This window comes from Oenanthe melanoleuca, chromosome 8 (genome assembly GCF_029582105.1).
Source record: "Oenanthe melanoleuca isolate GR-GAL-2019-014 chromosome 8, OMel1.0, whole genome shotgun sequence".
NCBI classification, from domain to species: Eukaryota; Metazoa; Chordata; class Aves; order Passeriformes; family Muscicapidae; genus Oenanthe; species Oenanthe melanoleuca.
The window spans coordinates 17006544-17021001 of NC_079342.1; the positions used below are offsets into that span (position 1 = coordinate 17006544).

At 52.0% G+C, this 14458-nt stretch overlaps 1 protein-coding gene across 5 annotated transcripts in view; it reads left to right on the forward strand.

Annotated features, from left to right (window-relative positions):
• The window catches only part of PTPRF (protein tyrosine phosphatase receptor type F), a 369892-nt gene that overhangs the window by 340034 nt on the left and 15400 nt on the right, over nt 1–14458 (forward strand). For all 5 annotated transcript variants that reach the window (XM_056497305.1, XM_056497306.1, XM_056497308.1 and 2 more), the window contains 3 exons: nt 3808–3905; nt 11657–11780; nt 13738–13913. In XM_056497305.1, coding sequence (XP_056353280.1) covers nt 3808–3905; nt 11657–11780; nt 13738–13913 — 398 coding nt within the window. The remainder of the gene's footprint in view (nt 1–3807; nt 3906–11656; nt 11781–13737; nt 13914–14458) is intronic.

Here is a 14458-nt window from a genome sequence, read left to right on the forward strand (position 1 = left end):
CACTGCATCCCTTGTGGGTTTCTGAGGGGCAGAAGTGGGTGTTGTGCAGCTTGAAGTGACTGTTCCAGCTCATGACGAGCTTGTCCTCATTAATGAGGCACATGAAATCCACCAAGCCAGATGGGCCCAAGCTGTTGCCCCTGTCACCTGATGGAGGTCGAGGCAGTGCTGTGAGGATGCATTGACAAGAGGGGCTGGCCACCAGCCCTGGTAGTTGGTCTCCCTGCTGGAGCTTGCTGAGCAGGGAAAACTTGTTTAATGCATAATTAATTGGTCTACTGTTATTAAATATTAAGCTTTCTCATTTTTGTGGGTTTTACTTCAGACAGGGGTTATTCCCCACTGTTGGCTTGCCTGTACTAAGGTACTGCTGTGTCAAGTCACTGAGAGGATACAGGACTAGGCAGTGTCCCAGTACACTATGAAATGAGACTGAGTTGTGCTGCTGATGAGCTGTGAGTGAGCTGGAGGCTCAGGGGCACTGAGCAGAGGTGGCTGGGGCTGAGTGCAGTCCCCTTGGCCATCAAGTAGCACAGATGCCACCTGTACCTGCCATTTACTGGCTCTTGCAGGCTTCCTTGGGGCATGGGGCTGAGGTCAGTGGCGAGCAGTGAGAAATGTAGACTCTGTGAACTCGCTCCCTTGTTACACAGCCTGCTGTGTAACAGCCAGTTGCAGAGCAGCCCCCAGGGCCAGGCAGTCGGTCCTGTGCGGGAGGGAAGCTCCCAGTGCTGTGGCATATGGTGCTTTTCATCTTCATCTCGTTGTCTTTCCATCTCTGAACCTCTGCAATGATGACTAAAGGCTAATGGGATTTCTGTTCTTGCCCCATTTCTTTTCTTTGCAGGTGCCAGTGTCCCCTGTTGCCCGAATATCTCAAGTTAGTTTTAACTCCTGTTTTTATCTTTCGACACCTTTTGCTTTTTCTTTCCCTTTCTCTCTCATCTCTGTATTTTTTGTTTCAATGTCATGAAGATCACCTTCACTCACAACAGACTGTAAAATGGCAGTGATTTCACTTTCTGACATGATGTGTGGGGCCAGGCTCGGTACTGCTTGCACGGCACTACAGCAGCTCACTGCAGCACAGTGCAGAAGGGAAGGTCCTGAGTGATGGGCTGCCAGGAGGCTTCTGCAGCAGCCCTTCTCCTGCTTTCTAGCCTCCTACCCCCTCAGAGTGGTAGGCAAGGCTCTGCCATGGTGCCAGGCCTGCAGCTGGCCCTGCGTGGGGACTGATAACCTTGGCCATTCTGGAGGGAATGACCAGCTAAAAACCCCCAGTGGACGAATTGAAGGGTGCTCTTCAGTGGTTGAACACACTCTCTTCCTACCTCAGGCAAACCGGTTTCCCTAGGCTGAGTAACCTCTGTCGTAGATTTAGGCAGAGCACATGATGGTCTCTGGACTGCCTGCGTTTGGTCTGCTTGGCAGTGTTGGTACCAGAATCCCAGGCACAAAGGAGGCACTTACTGCTCTAGCAGCTTGAATGGAGGAGGACCAGCCTGCAGATAAAAGTGCCCACTTACCATTTATCGTCTTCTGAGCTTCAAGTTCATCCTCAAACAACCATAAAAATGTGGCCACCCTGCTCTAGGATGTACAAGGCATCTGTATATGCACACAGGAATGGGAGAAGTATGTAGGATAAATACTTCCCCTGGTAGCAGAGCCAAGGGCTCTGTCCCTGCAGGCATTGTGAGACCTCTTACAGCCTCATGGTGAGCTCACTGTCCTCTTGCCAGAGCAATTGGAAGAGCTTGTGGAAGTCCTAGCAGTGTGTACAAATCTCTGTCTTGCCCTGCACTGTCAGTGGCTGTTTTTCTAGGTTCACCATAGTAGGATTCCAGCCACTTCTTTTTCCCCACCTGCTCTTGCAGTTCTTTTGTTGCTGCAGTACTTCTCTGGCTGGCAAAAGACAAGTTTGGAGAGACCACCTTGTCTCTACAAACCACCTTTGGAGACACCTCACTTCTCAGCAGAGATGAGAGTCTGCAGTTCTGCTGAGGTCCATGGTTCTGCTGTACTTTGTACATAGCCATGTTGGAAGAAGCACATACTTTGGCTGTGTTCCAGTCTCTTTCTCCTTCCTGCCCCACACTTCTGTCTTGGTCCCACACTGTTGTCATAATTCAGTTGCTCATCAGTGACAGCTCTGCAAAGGCTGCTCCTGAGCTACAGCCTCAGAGTTCTGGCATGAGTGTGGAAATTGTGCCAAATACAGCATCATCTCTGTCTGTTTGAGGGCCTGCTCGGCCACCTCGAGGATCTTGATGGGTGAAGTGGCAAACAGGACCATCTTCAGGAGGACCTCAGCACCAGGCAGAATAGGGGTATTTCTTTCTCCACCTACCTGTGTGTTCTCAGGCCATCCGTGGATAGCTCTGCACTGCCGAGCAATGGCAGGATGAGTGTGTGTTGGATTGGGTCTTGCCTGTCTGCATTGATGTCAGATGTTTTGTGCATAGGTCTGAGGTGTGATGCTTCCATGTTATCACCTTGTGACTTGTCACCACTGTGTAAAATGTGTGTACCCAGCCTGGGGACTGCTCCATCACCTCAGTGGCCCATCACTGCCATCTGTGGCAGTGTTCAGCCTCCTGAGCAATTGAGAAGCTTCTGGCTGTGCTCCAGCCTGTCTCTCTGGGTGTGAGTCAACATCTTCAGCCTATTAATAATCATCATTACCCATGTGGGGTTTCTGGGAAACCCACAGAGCAGCCGATGGAGTCACGAGCCTTGGGATTTGGATGACATGTTTCACAATCACGTTCCTGCCAGTTCAACATCCCAGCATCAGAGAAGGAGGTTGTGATGGTTAAGTTCTGAATCCCAGGGCCCCAGCAGGGCTTCTCCCAATCCTACATGCACACCCCCATAATATCTGTCCCCTGTGTGGGATCTATGGGATCCCCTCCTCTGGGCCTTTCTGCTGAGCAGGGCTTCAGCTGTGCCCAGGATGAGCTGTAATGTTGCATCCCTTGTTTTGCCAGGGGCAAGACTTCTGCCATGGCTTGAGCTGCATCCCAGCTCTCAGCAGCCTCCCAGAAGCTGCTGGAGGGCACATCAGTGCACATGGTGCCTTGCACGAGCCAGCCCAGAGGAGATGGATTTGGGCCCTGGCGTGGGCTCTGCCTCTGGAGCATCACTGAAGAGTTACGCAGCTCTGGGCAGAGCTGCTCCTCAGCTCTCAGAAGGTTGTGCAATGTCCTACCAAAGGATCAGCCATTCTTCCACTGGGCCCTTCTCATCTTTCTCTAATGCCCTGGGGACTGTGACAGCATCTGCCTACCCACAAAGCTGAGCACATGCACTGCAGAGGTGTCACTGCAGGTCTGGCAGAGTCTCTTTGCGGCTAATGCCATTGTTAGGGGTAAGCAAGAGGATCAGCCTAAGCCCTTGGCGGTGAGAGCCCCAGAGGATCAGTGTGTTCAGCTGGAGCCCACGCGGAGCCGGGAGGCACAGCGACAGCGAAGCCGCGGCCTGCCCTGCCAGGGCCAGCGGAGCCTGCCCGCTGCGTGGCCTGCTCCTGTGCCCGGTGCCGTGCTGTCCGAGCATGCTCGCCCGCCATGACATTGTGCCCATCACCTCTGTGTTCTGCTCGCTCCCCGCGCCCCGGGAGTGTGTGCCGCATGCCGTGTGCGCTCCTCAGCTTCCCACCCATCCCGCCCGGCACTTCACATCGTCACACGTGTCCGCCTTGCACCCACCTCCTGGGTTTGCTGTGCACATGCTCTCGCTGCGCCCTCCGCGGCCCTGCAGAGCCGTAACCGTTCTCCTCTCCCTCCTCCCTCCTTGTCTCGTCTGCAGGCATGCGTGACCACCCCCCCATCCCTCTGACCGACCTCGCTGACAACATCGAGCGCCTCAAGGCCAACGATGGGCTGAAGTTCTCCCAGGAGTATGAGGTGAGCCTGAGGGCGGGAGGGGCAGCAGGGTAGAGTGGTGCTGGCCAGGACCCCAGCAGAGAGGGCCTGGTGAAAGCTGAGCTGTGCCTCCCCTGCAGCAACGCTGCATGGCCAGTCCCCACAACAGCCCTGGGAGCCTGCCAGCTCTCCCTGCCAACCCCACAGTGCTGGGAGCTCGCCTTGAGCAGCTGAAGCATGGCTGGCACAGGGAAAAGGCCTTGCAGGAGAATGCACAGTAACCTGCCATGCTGTCACCATGGTTATGGTCTTAGGATTGAATGGGAACTCCTGTCTGCCTACCTGGACTGTCACTGATTACCTTGTTCTGCTCTGTGAGGGCTGCACTCCATCCAGGTTGGCTGAGGTACTTCGGTCTGCAGCATCCTGTGCCCATTCACTTCCATCTGTGTTCAAAGCTTTGTTCTCTACGTTGTCCTCTGATGGCAGCAAACATGCATTTTGAGTTTTCATTCCTGCTTTCCCCATCTAATCTCCCACTGGGCTGTGCTGGCATTAGCCTGTGCCATTCAGCATCAGTGCCCATAGAAGTTCTGCTAGTGTTGCACTGCCCTGGAGTAGTGCAAGCTCCCCTCCCTGCACAGAGCTCTCTCTGCCTGTCACCTGCAGTCATGAGCTGCAAACTTGGCTGCACTTCTGGATCATGTTCCCACCTTCATGCGTGTCTCTGGTGGAGCCCCTGGGTAGGTTCTGTCTGCATCCACCACAGATGCTGCCTTTGTTCACTCACACAGGCATGTGCTGGTTGTTTGCTGAACCCCTCCCCTGCACCTCTCTCAACCCAGCTGCCTCCAGCCCTGTCCTCCCCTGAGAGCAGCTTGCCAAGGCGGGGGCACTTGTGGAAGGCAAGGGCTGACCTACCTGAGGGCTGCCTCACCTTTTTTGGCACTCTCCAGGCCACATGATTAGGTTGCAACTGTTTAAAATTGGGAATAGTTCCTCTGCACCCATGAGAGCAGCAATGGCAGGATGATGTTTTGCTGTGCTTATATGCAGAGCCCTCTTGAGCTGCAGGGGACTTGTAAATAAACCCCCCACTAGTATTAAAGAGGGAATAAATTTGGGAAGTGTTCTTTGCATGTGTTATCACTTCTGTTTGAATTGTTATCTGCCTGTGCCTGTGGCCACCCCTTCCTGCACCATACCTACACTGATTTATGAGATGAGATCAGAGCATTTGCCCACAAGGTAGGATTATATATGCCAGGAAAGGGAAAGCAGATCTCTATGTTGAGAAGGTAAGGGACGAATTCCAGCTAGTTCAAAGGGTGTGCTGTGTTTATCCAAGGAAGACACAGAGCTCCTTTTTTTTGCTTTGGGATACCAAGTGGAGCATCGTGGCATCCCTCTGCATTTACTGTCTGAATCAGAAAGACCAGCTACAGCATTACATTGCAACTTGGGAAATGTTTAACAGAATAATGTGCTTCCCTTGCAGTTACCTGTGTGTTCATGTATGTCCTGCAAGTGGAGCCAAGGTGTGCAGTCATATCTGTCAGCCTTGAGCTTTTTGTTACCAGTCCAACTGAAATATTTAGCAGGGCTGTCCACTCTGCTGCAGGCGGGCTGTGGCTCTGCTGCACAGTGGGGATTCAATCAGCAGGATCCAGTGTCTCTGCACTCCCATCCTCACACTAGGCCTGTGCTCAACAGAGCTTGCAGCATAATACTGAGCTGTGGGAGCTGTTTTTGAAAAAATGAGCATTAAGTAAATTCTCTTAGCTGCTTTCATGAGCCTCTCTCTTCTCATTTCTCTTTCTTTAGAATATCATGGCTGGTTGAGAGCACCAATCAGTTGTACTTCTCATGTTGAAGCAGCTATTAAGTAGCTGATTGTCGCACGTATTTTCTTCCCCTGGATTCTGCTGTGACTCCTCATCATCTAGAAATTGCTGAACATGACAGACTTGTATAGTGTTTGACACTAGGATGGACCCAAAAGTAGAAGGGCTTGCCCCTTGTTGGCATGTGGGGATGCAATCATTTCCCATTTGAAATGCCAGTGAGAAGAATCCTGGACTGAGTTTGAAGAGAACAGCAGCTGTGTGTGCAGGACTGCTGCAGCAGCAAGCCTGCTCTCGTCCCGGTCCCTGTATGTGTGGGTCTGGCAGGGCAACAGCTCCCTTTGATAGGAGGGCTGCAGGGCAGGATAGGCATGGTGTGTGCTGCTGACTAAGGAAATCTCCAGAGTGGAGGTGGGAGGGGAGCAGCCCGAGAGACAGGAGCCACACCTCGGCACATGCCTGCGTTTGCAGTAAGCATTGATATAGTCCCAGTGCTCACCCTGGGACTCTGTGAGCCCCAGACCTTACATAGAGATGAATGGTGACCCAGCACTTCGAGAAGTGAAGGCCCTGACCCTGTTCCCCATGGCATAATAGTGCTTCCAGAACAGGCATAGCACAGCTGAGCAGGGAGGCACAAGGGAGGAAGGCATGGCAGGTGAACCCCCAAGGCCCATTTGCTGTTTGATTGTGCTTTGAAATAGTTGCATTTTAAGTGTTTTTGTAGAGCAGCCTGTCAGCCTAACATCTCTGTGGGGTGCAGGGCTGTTTATAGATGGCTCACATTCCAGGAGCAGTGGCACCACAGGCAGAGAGCAAATATTTAACAGCACTTCCAACCAGTGAGGCCAGCTGGCCTAGAGCCATCAGTCTGGTGCTTGCCTTGGCTGTGCAAGCAATAGCAGGGTAACCTAGACGCAGGTGACATGAAACAAGACCTGTCAGCACCTCCCCACATGCCTGGGAAAGGGGCAGGAAGGGTGGCAGAGATTTCTTACAGCCATCTGACCTCAATTCCCACAGGTCAGAGAACAAATAATATTGCTCACACCAGTTTGCCAGCCCGCGTGGCCATGCAGCCCATGTGACAAAGCCAGCACAGAGCAAGCTATGGGCTGGCTGTAGTTCATGAGCTGTGGCTTAGCCCTGGCACCTGGGAGCCACCCCAGCTGTACCTCCTGGTACCCGTGGTGCAGCAGGAGAGGCTGAAATGCAGTTGTTGGGAGCTGAGCCATCTGCAGGCACAGTTCACTGCTGCCATCTGCTCTGGTGTGGGGCAGAGCACAGCCCCATCACGCTGTACGAGCAGGCAGCAAGCTGGGGAGCAGGGCACAAGGGTCTGGCAGCTGCTTCTGGCCTGGCTGCACCAGGAAAGTATTTCATTTTTAGTGTACAGTGAAAGCTACAGCGAATTTACAGTGTGGGATTAATGGAATTAGATAAGTAGAAGGAAGGCTGAGCCCCCTGACTGTGGCTGTGCAGGTGGAGGCAGGCGCTGCCGCTGTGTTGGAGCTCCTCCTGTGGGCACCTTCCCACAGTGCAGCCCGTGCTCCTGGGGCAGGAGGACCTGCCCTGGGATGAACTGGCCGGCACACACGCACTGCATGGCACACTCCTGCTGTGGGATCCAGCCAGCTGAGCATTGCTGTCCCCTTTGGTGTTGTTAGCAAACACAGGACGGGCTGGCTCCAACCAGCACTTGCTCCTGCTCTCTTGAAGTGCTCTAGATCCTGCATCACCTTCCCAGGGGATGGTCTTTTCCTTATTCCTTTCCAAACTGCAGCTTGTGGCTATTGCCCCTCATGTCCAGTCCATCCAGCATGTCCATCCAGTGTATGGCCCCAGGAGCAGAGCAGGTGATGAGAGCCTGGCACTTTAGCTCTTAGTAATGCTTAGGTTGTGTATGAGATTTGACTGTGCTCCTGCTTCCTAGTGTGGTAGGGAGGCTGTAGACCTTTCCTCACAGTTTCCTATGGAGAGAAACACGGGTGGTTTGCCCAAACCCTGTATTCACTTACATGTCCCATAAAGCCACTGAGGACTCTGCATCTCCCATGCCTGCAGCCCTGCAAAGACAGGTTAGGTAGCGGGAGAGGTGCTTGGATCCCTGGAGCCAGTGAGCCCAGGAGGTGCTGGGCCCAGGTAGCACCCAGGGAACTCGGTTTAATGGGCTTGCCATGGGTTTAATGGGCTCATGGGGAGGCTGCCTGGCAGGCACACGGCATTCACGTTCCGGTAATAAGAATAACAGGCTGAAGTGCTGCCAGCAATTGATTCAGAAGCACATTATGTCCTCATTTGAGGCACGGCACAGATTGACAGTGGTCAATGCTCCTGCTAATGTGGTTGATTTCACAGGAGGACAGGAAGCACTCACTGCCTGAGCATCTTTGTGTCCCCGTGCCCTTGTGCAGCCCCCTGAGCTGCCATGCTGTCCCAGGGCATTACCTGCCTGGGCTCTCCACACCTGCCAGCAGCAGAGGCAGCAGCAGGGCCTCAGCATGCAGAGGGATTTTGGAACAGCACTGTGGAAGGGGAGCAGCAAGCCCAAGGTGGACTGTATCTGAGAGTCAAACTGGCACTCAGAGATGTTTTCTAGGCATTTGTAAAATGCTCTAGAGTCTGTCAAGGAAAGAGCCTTTTTCCAATCCCTTTTCAATGCTCTGACTCTGTCTTTATGGCAGTAGCAGCAGGGATCCCTGAACTGCTTTGGTGAAATTGTTCCTTGCACTTCCATGCTGGGAAGGAGGAGTTTTACTAATTGGGCTTTTTCTTAATTTGCACTTGCTGTCTTACAGCATCTCCCTGTCGCTTGAAAGCAAAGCAAAACTCATGGTGCTTTTAAGTTTGCTCCTGGCTCATTTCCTTCCAATTTCCCAGCCCTTCTGCTTTCTAGGAAGAATGTGTTGGAAGTGTTACTCTGATGAAGTTTTGGGATGAAGCAGTGATTCCCATGAGCCCCAGAAAGGAACAGGAGCAGACTCCTGTTGCCAGGGCAGTTGTGGAGCAAGGTGAGGAGATGAGGCAGTGCCACCACAGCATTGCACAGAGATGGGACAAGACTTGCCAGCCACTATTCCCATGTAAGGGCTCCAACTCTCTCCAAGCAGCCCATCATCCTCCCATTTATTTACTCATTTGTTTGCCTTAAAGGGCGGAACAGGTGTACATTAATTCATCATCAGAGTTTAAATTAAATCATTTTACTTCTAAATGAGTCACTAATTTGCAGGAGTATTTAATTAGAGCCTCTTTGCACTCAGGTTCGGTATTAGTTCTGACTTTCTCACCTGTTTGCCCTCTTAAGAGGCTGATGATGATTAGACCATTTCTGCACATACCCTTTGCACATCAAAGCTATTAAGCCTAATGGCAACACCTTGATGCTCCTCCTCCGTTCTGGGGGCTCTTGGCAGCCTTGTCCTCCCCCAGGAAATAACCCTTTCCTCTGCCGTGGCAGGACACAGACTTGCTGTGCAAAGCACTCCACACCCCACAGCTGGATCTGCCCTGCAGCCTTTTGGCAGTGATTTGCAGCATAGATGGAGTGTGAACAACTCCACTGAGCTCTGCCTGCCTCTCCTGCAGGGGTAGGACTCACTCCAGGACCCACCTGTGCCCACTGAGAGTGTTCACAGAGTGCAATTACAGATGGTGCTTTCTTGTGTTGCTTCTTCACAGCAAGAAGATACTCACTGATACCTTCAGAGCCAGTCTCAGATCCATCACCAGCTAGTCAAGTCTCCGCATGGGCTGTCTGTGCAGACTAAGGCCCCCTTTTTGAAAAGCAGGTGTTATTTATGTTTCTGATAGGTATTGGTGGGTTCATATTTTCCTCGTTAATTTTTCTATTTGTGCTTCTCCTTAAGTGTGCTCCATATTGATCAGTCTGGTGTCAAAACCCCTCTTACTTATCTCTACTCCAAACCATAAAGTCCTTTCATATTATATTCCTCTTATTTTTTCATGTCTTTGATAATTTCTGCATTCCCCTTGTGCAGTTCAGGCCCACCACTGGTGGGCAGCAATATTCCCTGCCATACAGCTGAGGGTGAGGAGCATCCAAAGAGCTGATCCCCTGAGCAGCCTGTTCTGAAAGCAAAATACAGATGCCTGAGGGAAATAAAGTGCCCCAGAGAGCTGTGAGCTGTGCAGAGATGTCTCTGTGAGGCATCCTCTGTGAGGCAAAGGAGTGTGCAAGGTCTGTGGCAGGCAGGCCACTGGATTTGCAGCCAGAAGTGCTGCCTGCAGCCTCTACTCCCACCATCCTGGCTGCAGCGCCTCTGAGCACAGCAGCTGCCTGCTTATTACACTGATAATAGAAAATTACAGGTTTTCTCTAGGAAATGTCTATTTACATCCTACATTTCCCAAACTACCTATTAGCATCGCTGTGATGTCACATCCTCCTGTGCATTTTCGTCAGCACTGGCCCCTGTACCTGCTGGCAGCCTGGGCCGCACCTGGGGACAGACAGCTGCCGCCTGGCACAGCACTGACCCGTGCCCTGCATGGGCTGCAAAGCTCTCAGGACTAGTGCAGCAGTGCAGGCAGTGCCTGTGCTCCATGCTCAAGCCAGTGCCCACACCCAGTGCTGGCTGCTTGGGAAGTGCCTGCTCCACAGAACAGGAGCAGAGGGGACATTGGTGGGTGTCGCTTTGTGCACAGCTGGTGGTTGGTGGATCTGAGCAGAGGGACCATGAGAGCTGTCCATGTCAGCCCAGTCAGGGAGCTGTGCTTCCCACTTCAGCCTTTTGCTCACAGCTCATCCAGAGCTGACAGGCATTTCACTGCCTGAGAAACCTTCTGACACAGCTCTGCCAAGCGATGAACACAGATGCCTGCAGGGAGCACAGCGTGCAGTGCTTCCCGTGGCCTATTTCCCCAGTGTTTTTTTCTGTGGGCCAGCAAAGTTTCAGAGACCCTGAGCTGGAGCAAGATTTTAAGAAGGTTTTGACAATGTTGTTAATTTCAGAGGGAAGAGGGTTCATGGGATGACTGATTTCTGCTGTAGCTGCTTGCCCCCAGCTTGCCAGGGCTGCACGTGCAGAGCAGGTCCCTGCATGAAGCAGGTGTCTTAACCTGTGTGTCTTCTGTCTCTGGAACAACAAGACCATCCCATCTCAGAAGGGTGCTTTTGGTATGGTCCTTGTTCACCTTGCTTTGTGCATAGACTGAGTCGATAGAGAAGGCTTTGGGAAGAGGCTGCCTGGCCATGGAGCAGCCATGGGCTGAGTGCACCAGCACGTGGCTCGTGGAAGAAGCCCTGAGTGTGAAAGGCCAGGTGGGAGTGGGATGTATGCTTTTCAGGCAGTTGAATAGTGTGGAGGCCAAGATTTATAACCACGTCTCTTCTCCAGGTTTATAGTTTCTTGTCACTCTATTAACTCAAACAAGAGGTGTTTACATTGCATAAGTAGCTGGAGCAGTGGATAGTAACCTATTAATTTTCATGACTATTCCCCAGCAAAGCTCATAGGCTGTCTTGCAGGACACTAATACCAAAAGCTCCTGGGGCACAAGACACCCAGGGCTTGCTATATTTCAAAAGACTGCAGTTCAACAGCTAATAAAACTGCTAGGTCAAGATCTGCACAGTCAGGTCTCTCTGGAATCTTGGCAGAAGGCCAAATTTCTGCTGATGGGTATATCCAGAGGAAAGGATGATCACACAGCAGAGGAGATGAAGGCTCATCTGCAGCAGGCTGCCCCAGCGAGGGACTACTTTGCCTGCAGATCAGGGGATGCACATCCCACTGGAAACTGGTTTTCAGTGTGGTCTGGCTTGACATTACTTTCATGGACATTCTATGGACACCCCTGGAAGCTGTGTCTGGCCTGGGGAGAGGTGTGCAGGGCAGTGCAGGTTTCTTAACTGAAACCTGTGTGCTGCAGCACTCCAGTGTGCTGTAACCACTACCAATTCCTTCCTTCTCTTTCTCTCCACAGTCCATTGATCCTGGGCAGCAGTTCACCTGGGAGAACTCCAACCTGGAAGTGAACAAACCGAAAAACCGCTATGCAAACGTGATCGCCTATGATCACTCGCGTGTCATCCTGACTTCCATTGATGGTAAGGGTACCTGGAGTGGGCACCCCATCGAGCAGCTGCATGTGACTGTAGCAAGGAGACCATCTTTTTCTGTGTTCTGAGCTGAGCAGGGACAAACACCAAGCATCAGCATGATCAAATGTGTGTTCTGGCTAGCTAGAAGAGAAAGAGCACTGTAGAGCTTTCCCAGTGTCCCCAGAGTAGTGTGTTCTGTGTGGTTGCTTCTTAGTTCTGCTGGCAGCAAACATATCTGTCCCAGCAGCCTCCTTTCCCACTTTCCTGTCTGTGTGACTTCAGCTGCCTTCCTCAGTATATGATGAAACATGGCACTATTAGTGCCTCTGCCACCCTCTGTCCCAACACAATTGTAGAGCCAGTATCTTTCTCTAGGAGTTGTCAGTATATGGTCCCAGCTAAGTGCCCAGAGTGGCACAGGATGAGGGGTGCTCCTTCCCCTGGGACATCAGACTCCACACATCCCTGTCCTTCATGGGACCTTCAGGCCCTGGTGTCATAGCACTGACCCCCATGGCTCCAAGAACCATCCTCGCTTCCCTGGAGTTTAGGCTGATACATGTTTCTACTCCTCTTGCACACAGAGGAGCTGGAGCCCAGGCTCACCCATTCCCCTTGTTTTATAAACCAGCACCCAGCTCTGCACACCCAGATCTGAACCCCCTGATGGAGGATGAGGAAGATACAGCTAATTCAATACACCTCTGCTTGGGGAAGGAGCTGGGGCCTAGTTTTGCACACAGATGGCCCTACAGTCACTGGCATCCTTCTTTGGGGAGATGGAAAAGCCTTTTCTAATGATAATGTACTATTCATCCTCTTCAAGAGGAGTAGAGGGGGCCAAACAGTTTCTCACAGCAAGCTCTGTTAAGCAGCAGCAGCTATGTGAAGGCCTGGCATGTCTGCTCATGGGCAAACCCTTGCAGACAGCTGTGGGGTGAGCACATGGGGGAATCCCTGTTTTCCAGCCTGACTCAGTTGCTGTAAGTAGTGTCTGTGCCTTCCTGGGAACTGTTCCCAAAGCACCCTGCCAGGTCCATGCCGCCCATGCCAAGGGAGTGAAGCACTGCACTCCAGCTGCTGCCACTCCCCCAGAGCTGCCAGCACTTTGTGTGTGTCTGCTCCAGACTGCTGAGACCTGTAGGATTTTCCCCAGGACAAAAGGACGAGGGGTGACCCCCAGCTTTATTTCCTTCCTCTAATGAAATGCAGATGCTCTCTCCTGGGGAGACAATGAGATTCCTGCTGCTTTCTCTCCCTGCAGCCTGGGCAGCCCATGCTGAGCAGGGTTTGGAAACAGCCTCAGGCCTCTGCTTTGCCGAATTTATTTGAGTAACTATGTGTTTGCATTTTAAAGGCCTTTACAAAAAATTCCTTTCCTTAAAGTGGTGGAGGCCACGTGGGGGCTGGAGCAGCCTTTGCCAGCAGACAGCAGAGGGGGTCTTACACTGAAGAGTTTCAGTGATGATGGGAGGAAGATCTCTGGCTCCTTGGGGATAGTCATCCCTGCAGGAAGGATGGGAGGACCTCCCTGCCTGACATCCCTTGCTAACAGAGACAAGCTAATAAAAGAGCCTCATTTTTAAAAGGTGCTGTAGGACCATAACAAATTGCTGGTGAATTTAAGACAATTATTTTAGTCAGTTGCTTGGGGCCGAATGAGCTCCTTAATATTCCTGCCTGTGAATTTTCCTTTGTGTGCGTGTGGCAGCTGTCTCTCTGCTTTGGTGTTGCCTGCTTGTTGAATTAATGTGGGAGTTACAAAGGGTTCTTCTTTTTTCAGGCACCATCCCTGTCCTTTGCAGGATCCCTGGGAGAGATGCTGACATGACTCCATACAGGAGACTTGTCAAGAGCCTTGTGAACATGCCAGCATCTTCTTCTGCCTGCGGGTCCCAGCAGAGCAGTAGGTCCTGGGCTGTGGGCTTACCCCAGTAACTCTTGCCCTCTTTCTCCTCCACAGGGGTCCCAGGCAGTGATTACATCAACGCCAATTACATTGATGGGTATCGGAAGCAGAACGCCTACATCGCCACGCAGGGACCGCTGCCAGAAACCCTCAGCGACTTCTGGAGGATGGTGTGGGAGCAGAGAACAGCAACTATAGTCATGATGACCAGGCTGGAAGAGAAGTCCAGGGTACAGTGTGTGCTTTCTCTCTTTTCTGGAGCTGTTGGGGGGCAGAAAAGAGGAATGGAAGTGCTTCACAGTATAAGGGCACCAAAGGAGAGGCAGTTCCAGTGATGTGGCTCACTGCTTCATGCAGCCCAGCAACAAATGTCTTGTAAGCATATCCCTGTGGGGCAAAAGGGTGGCACAACTTCCTGTTGCTGGCCTGCTCATTTACCTCTATTTTGCCTGCATGTCTGCATGCACATCCATTCTTTCCTGCCCACATCTCTTGCATCAGAGGGGAGAAGGAAAGCTCTGAGATAGGGAGCGTGGACCATACCAGAAGCTGAGAAGCTACAATAGTTGGGTGGTATCGGCAGCATCCAGCAGCCTGGCAGGGCCCTGGCATTTCTGGCAATGCAAGGGAATGGCTGACAGGGTCTCATTGCAATAACAACACTAATTTGTGCCTTGTCCAATGACAACATGTATAAATGATCTGCTTACACTGCCAGGATTAGATATTCTGATGTAATAAACACAAAGCTGCCTGCAGACCATGGGGAAGGCAT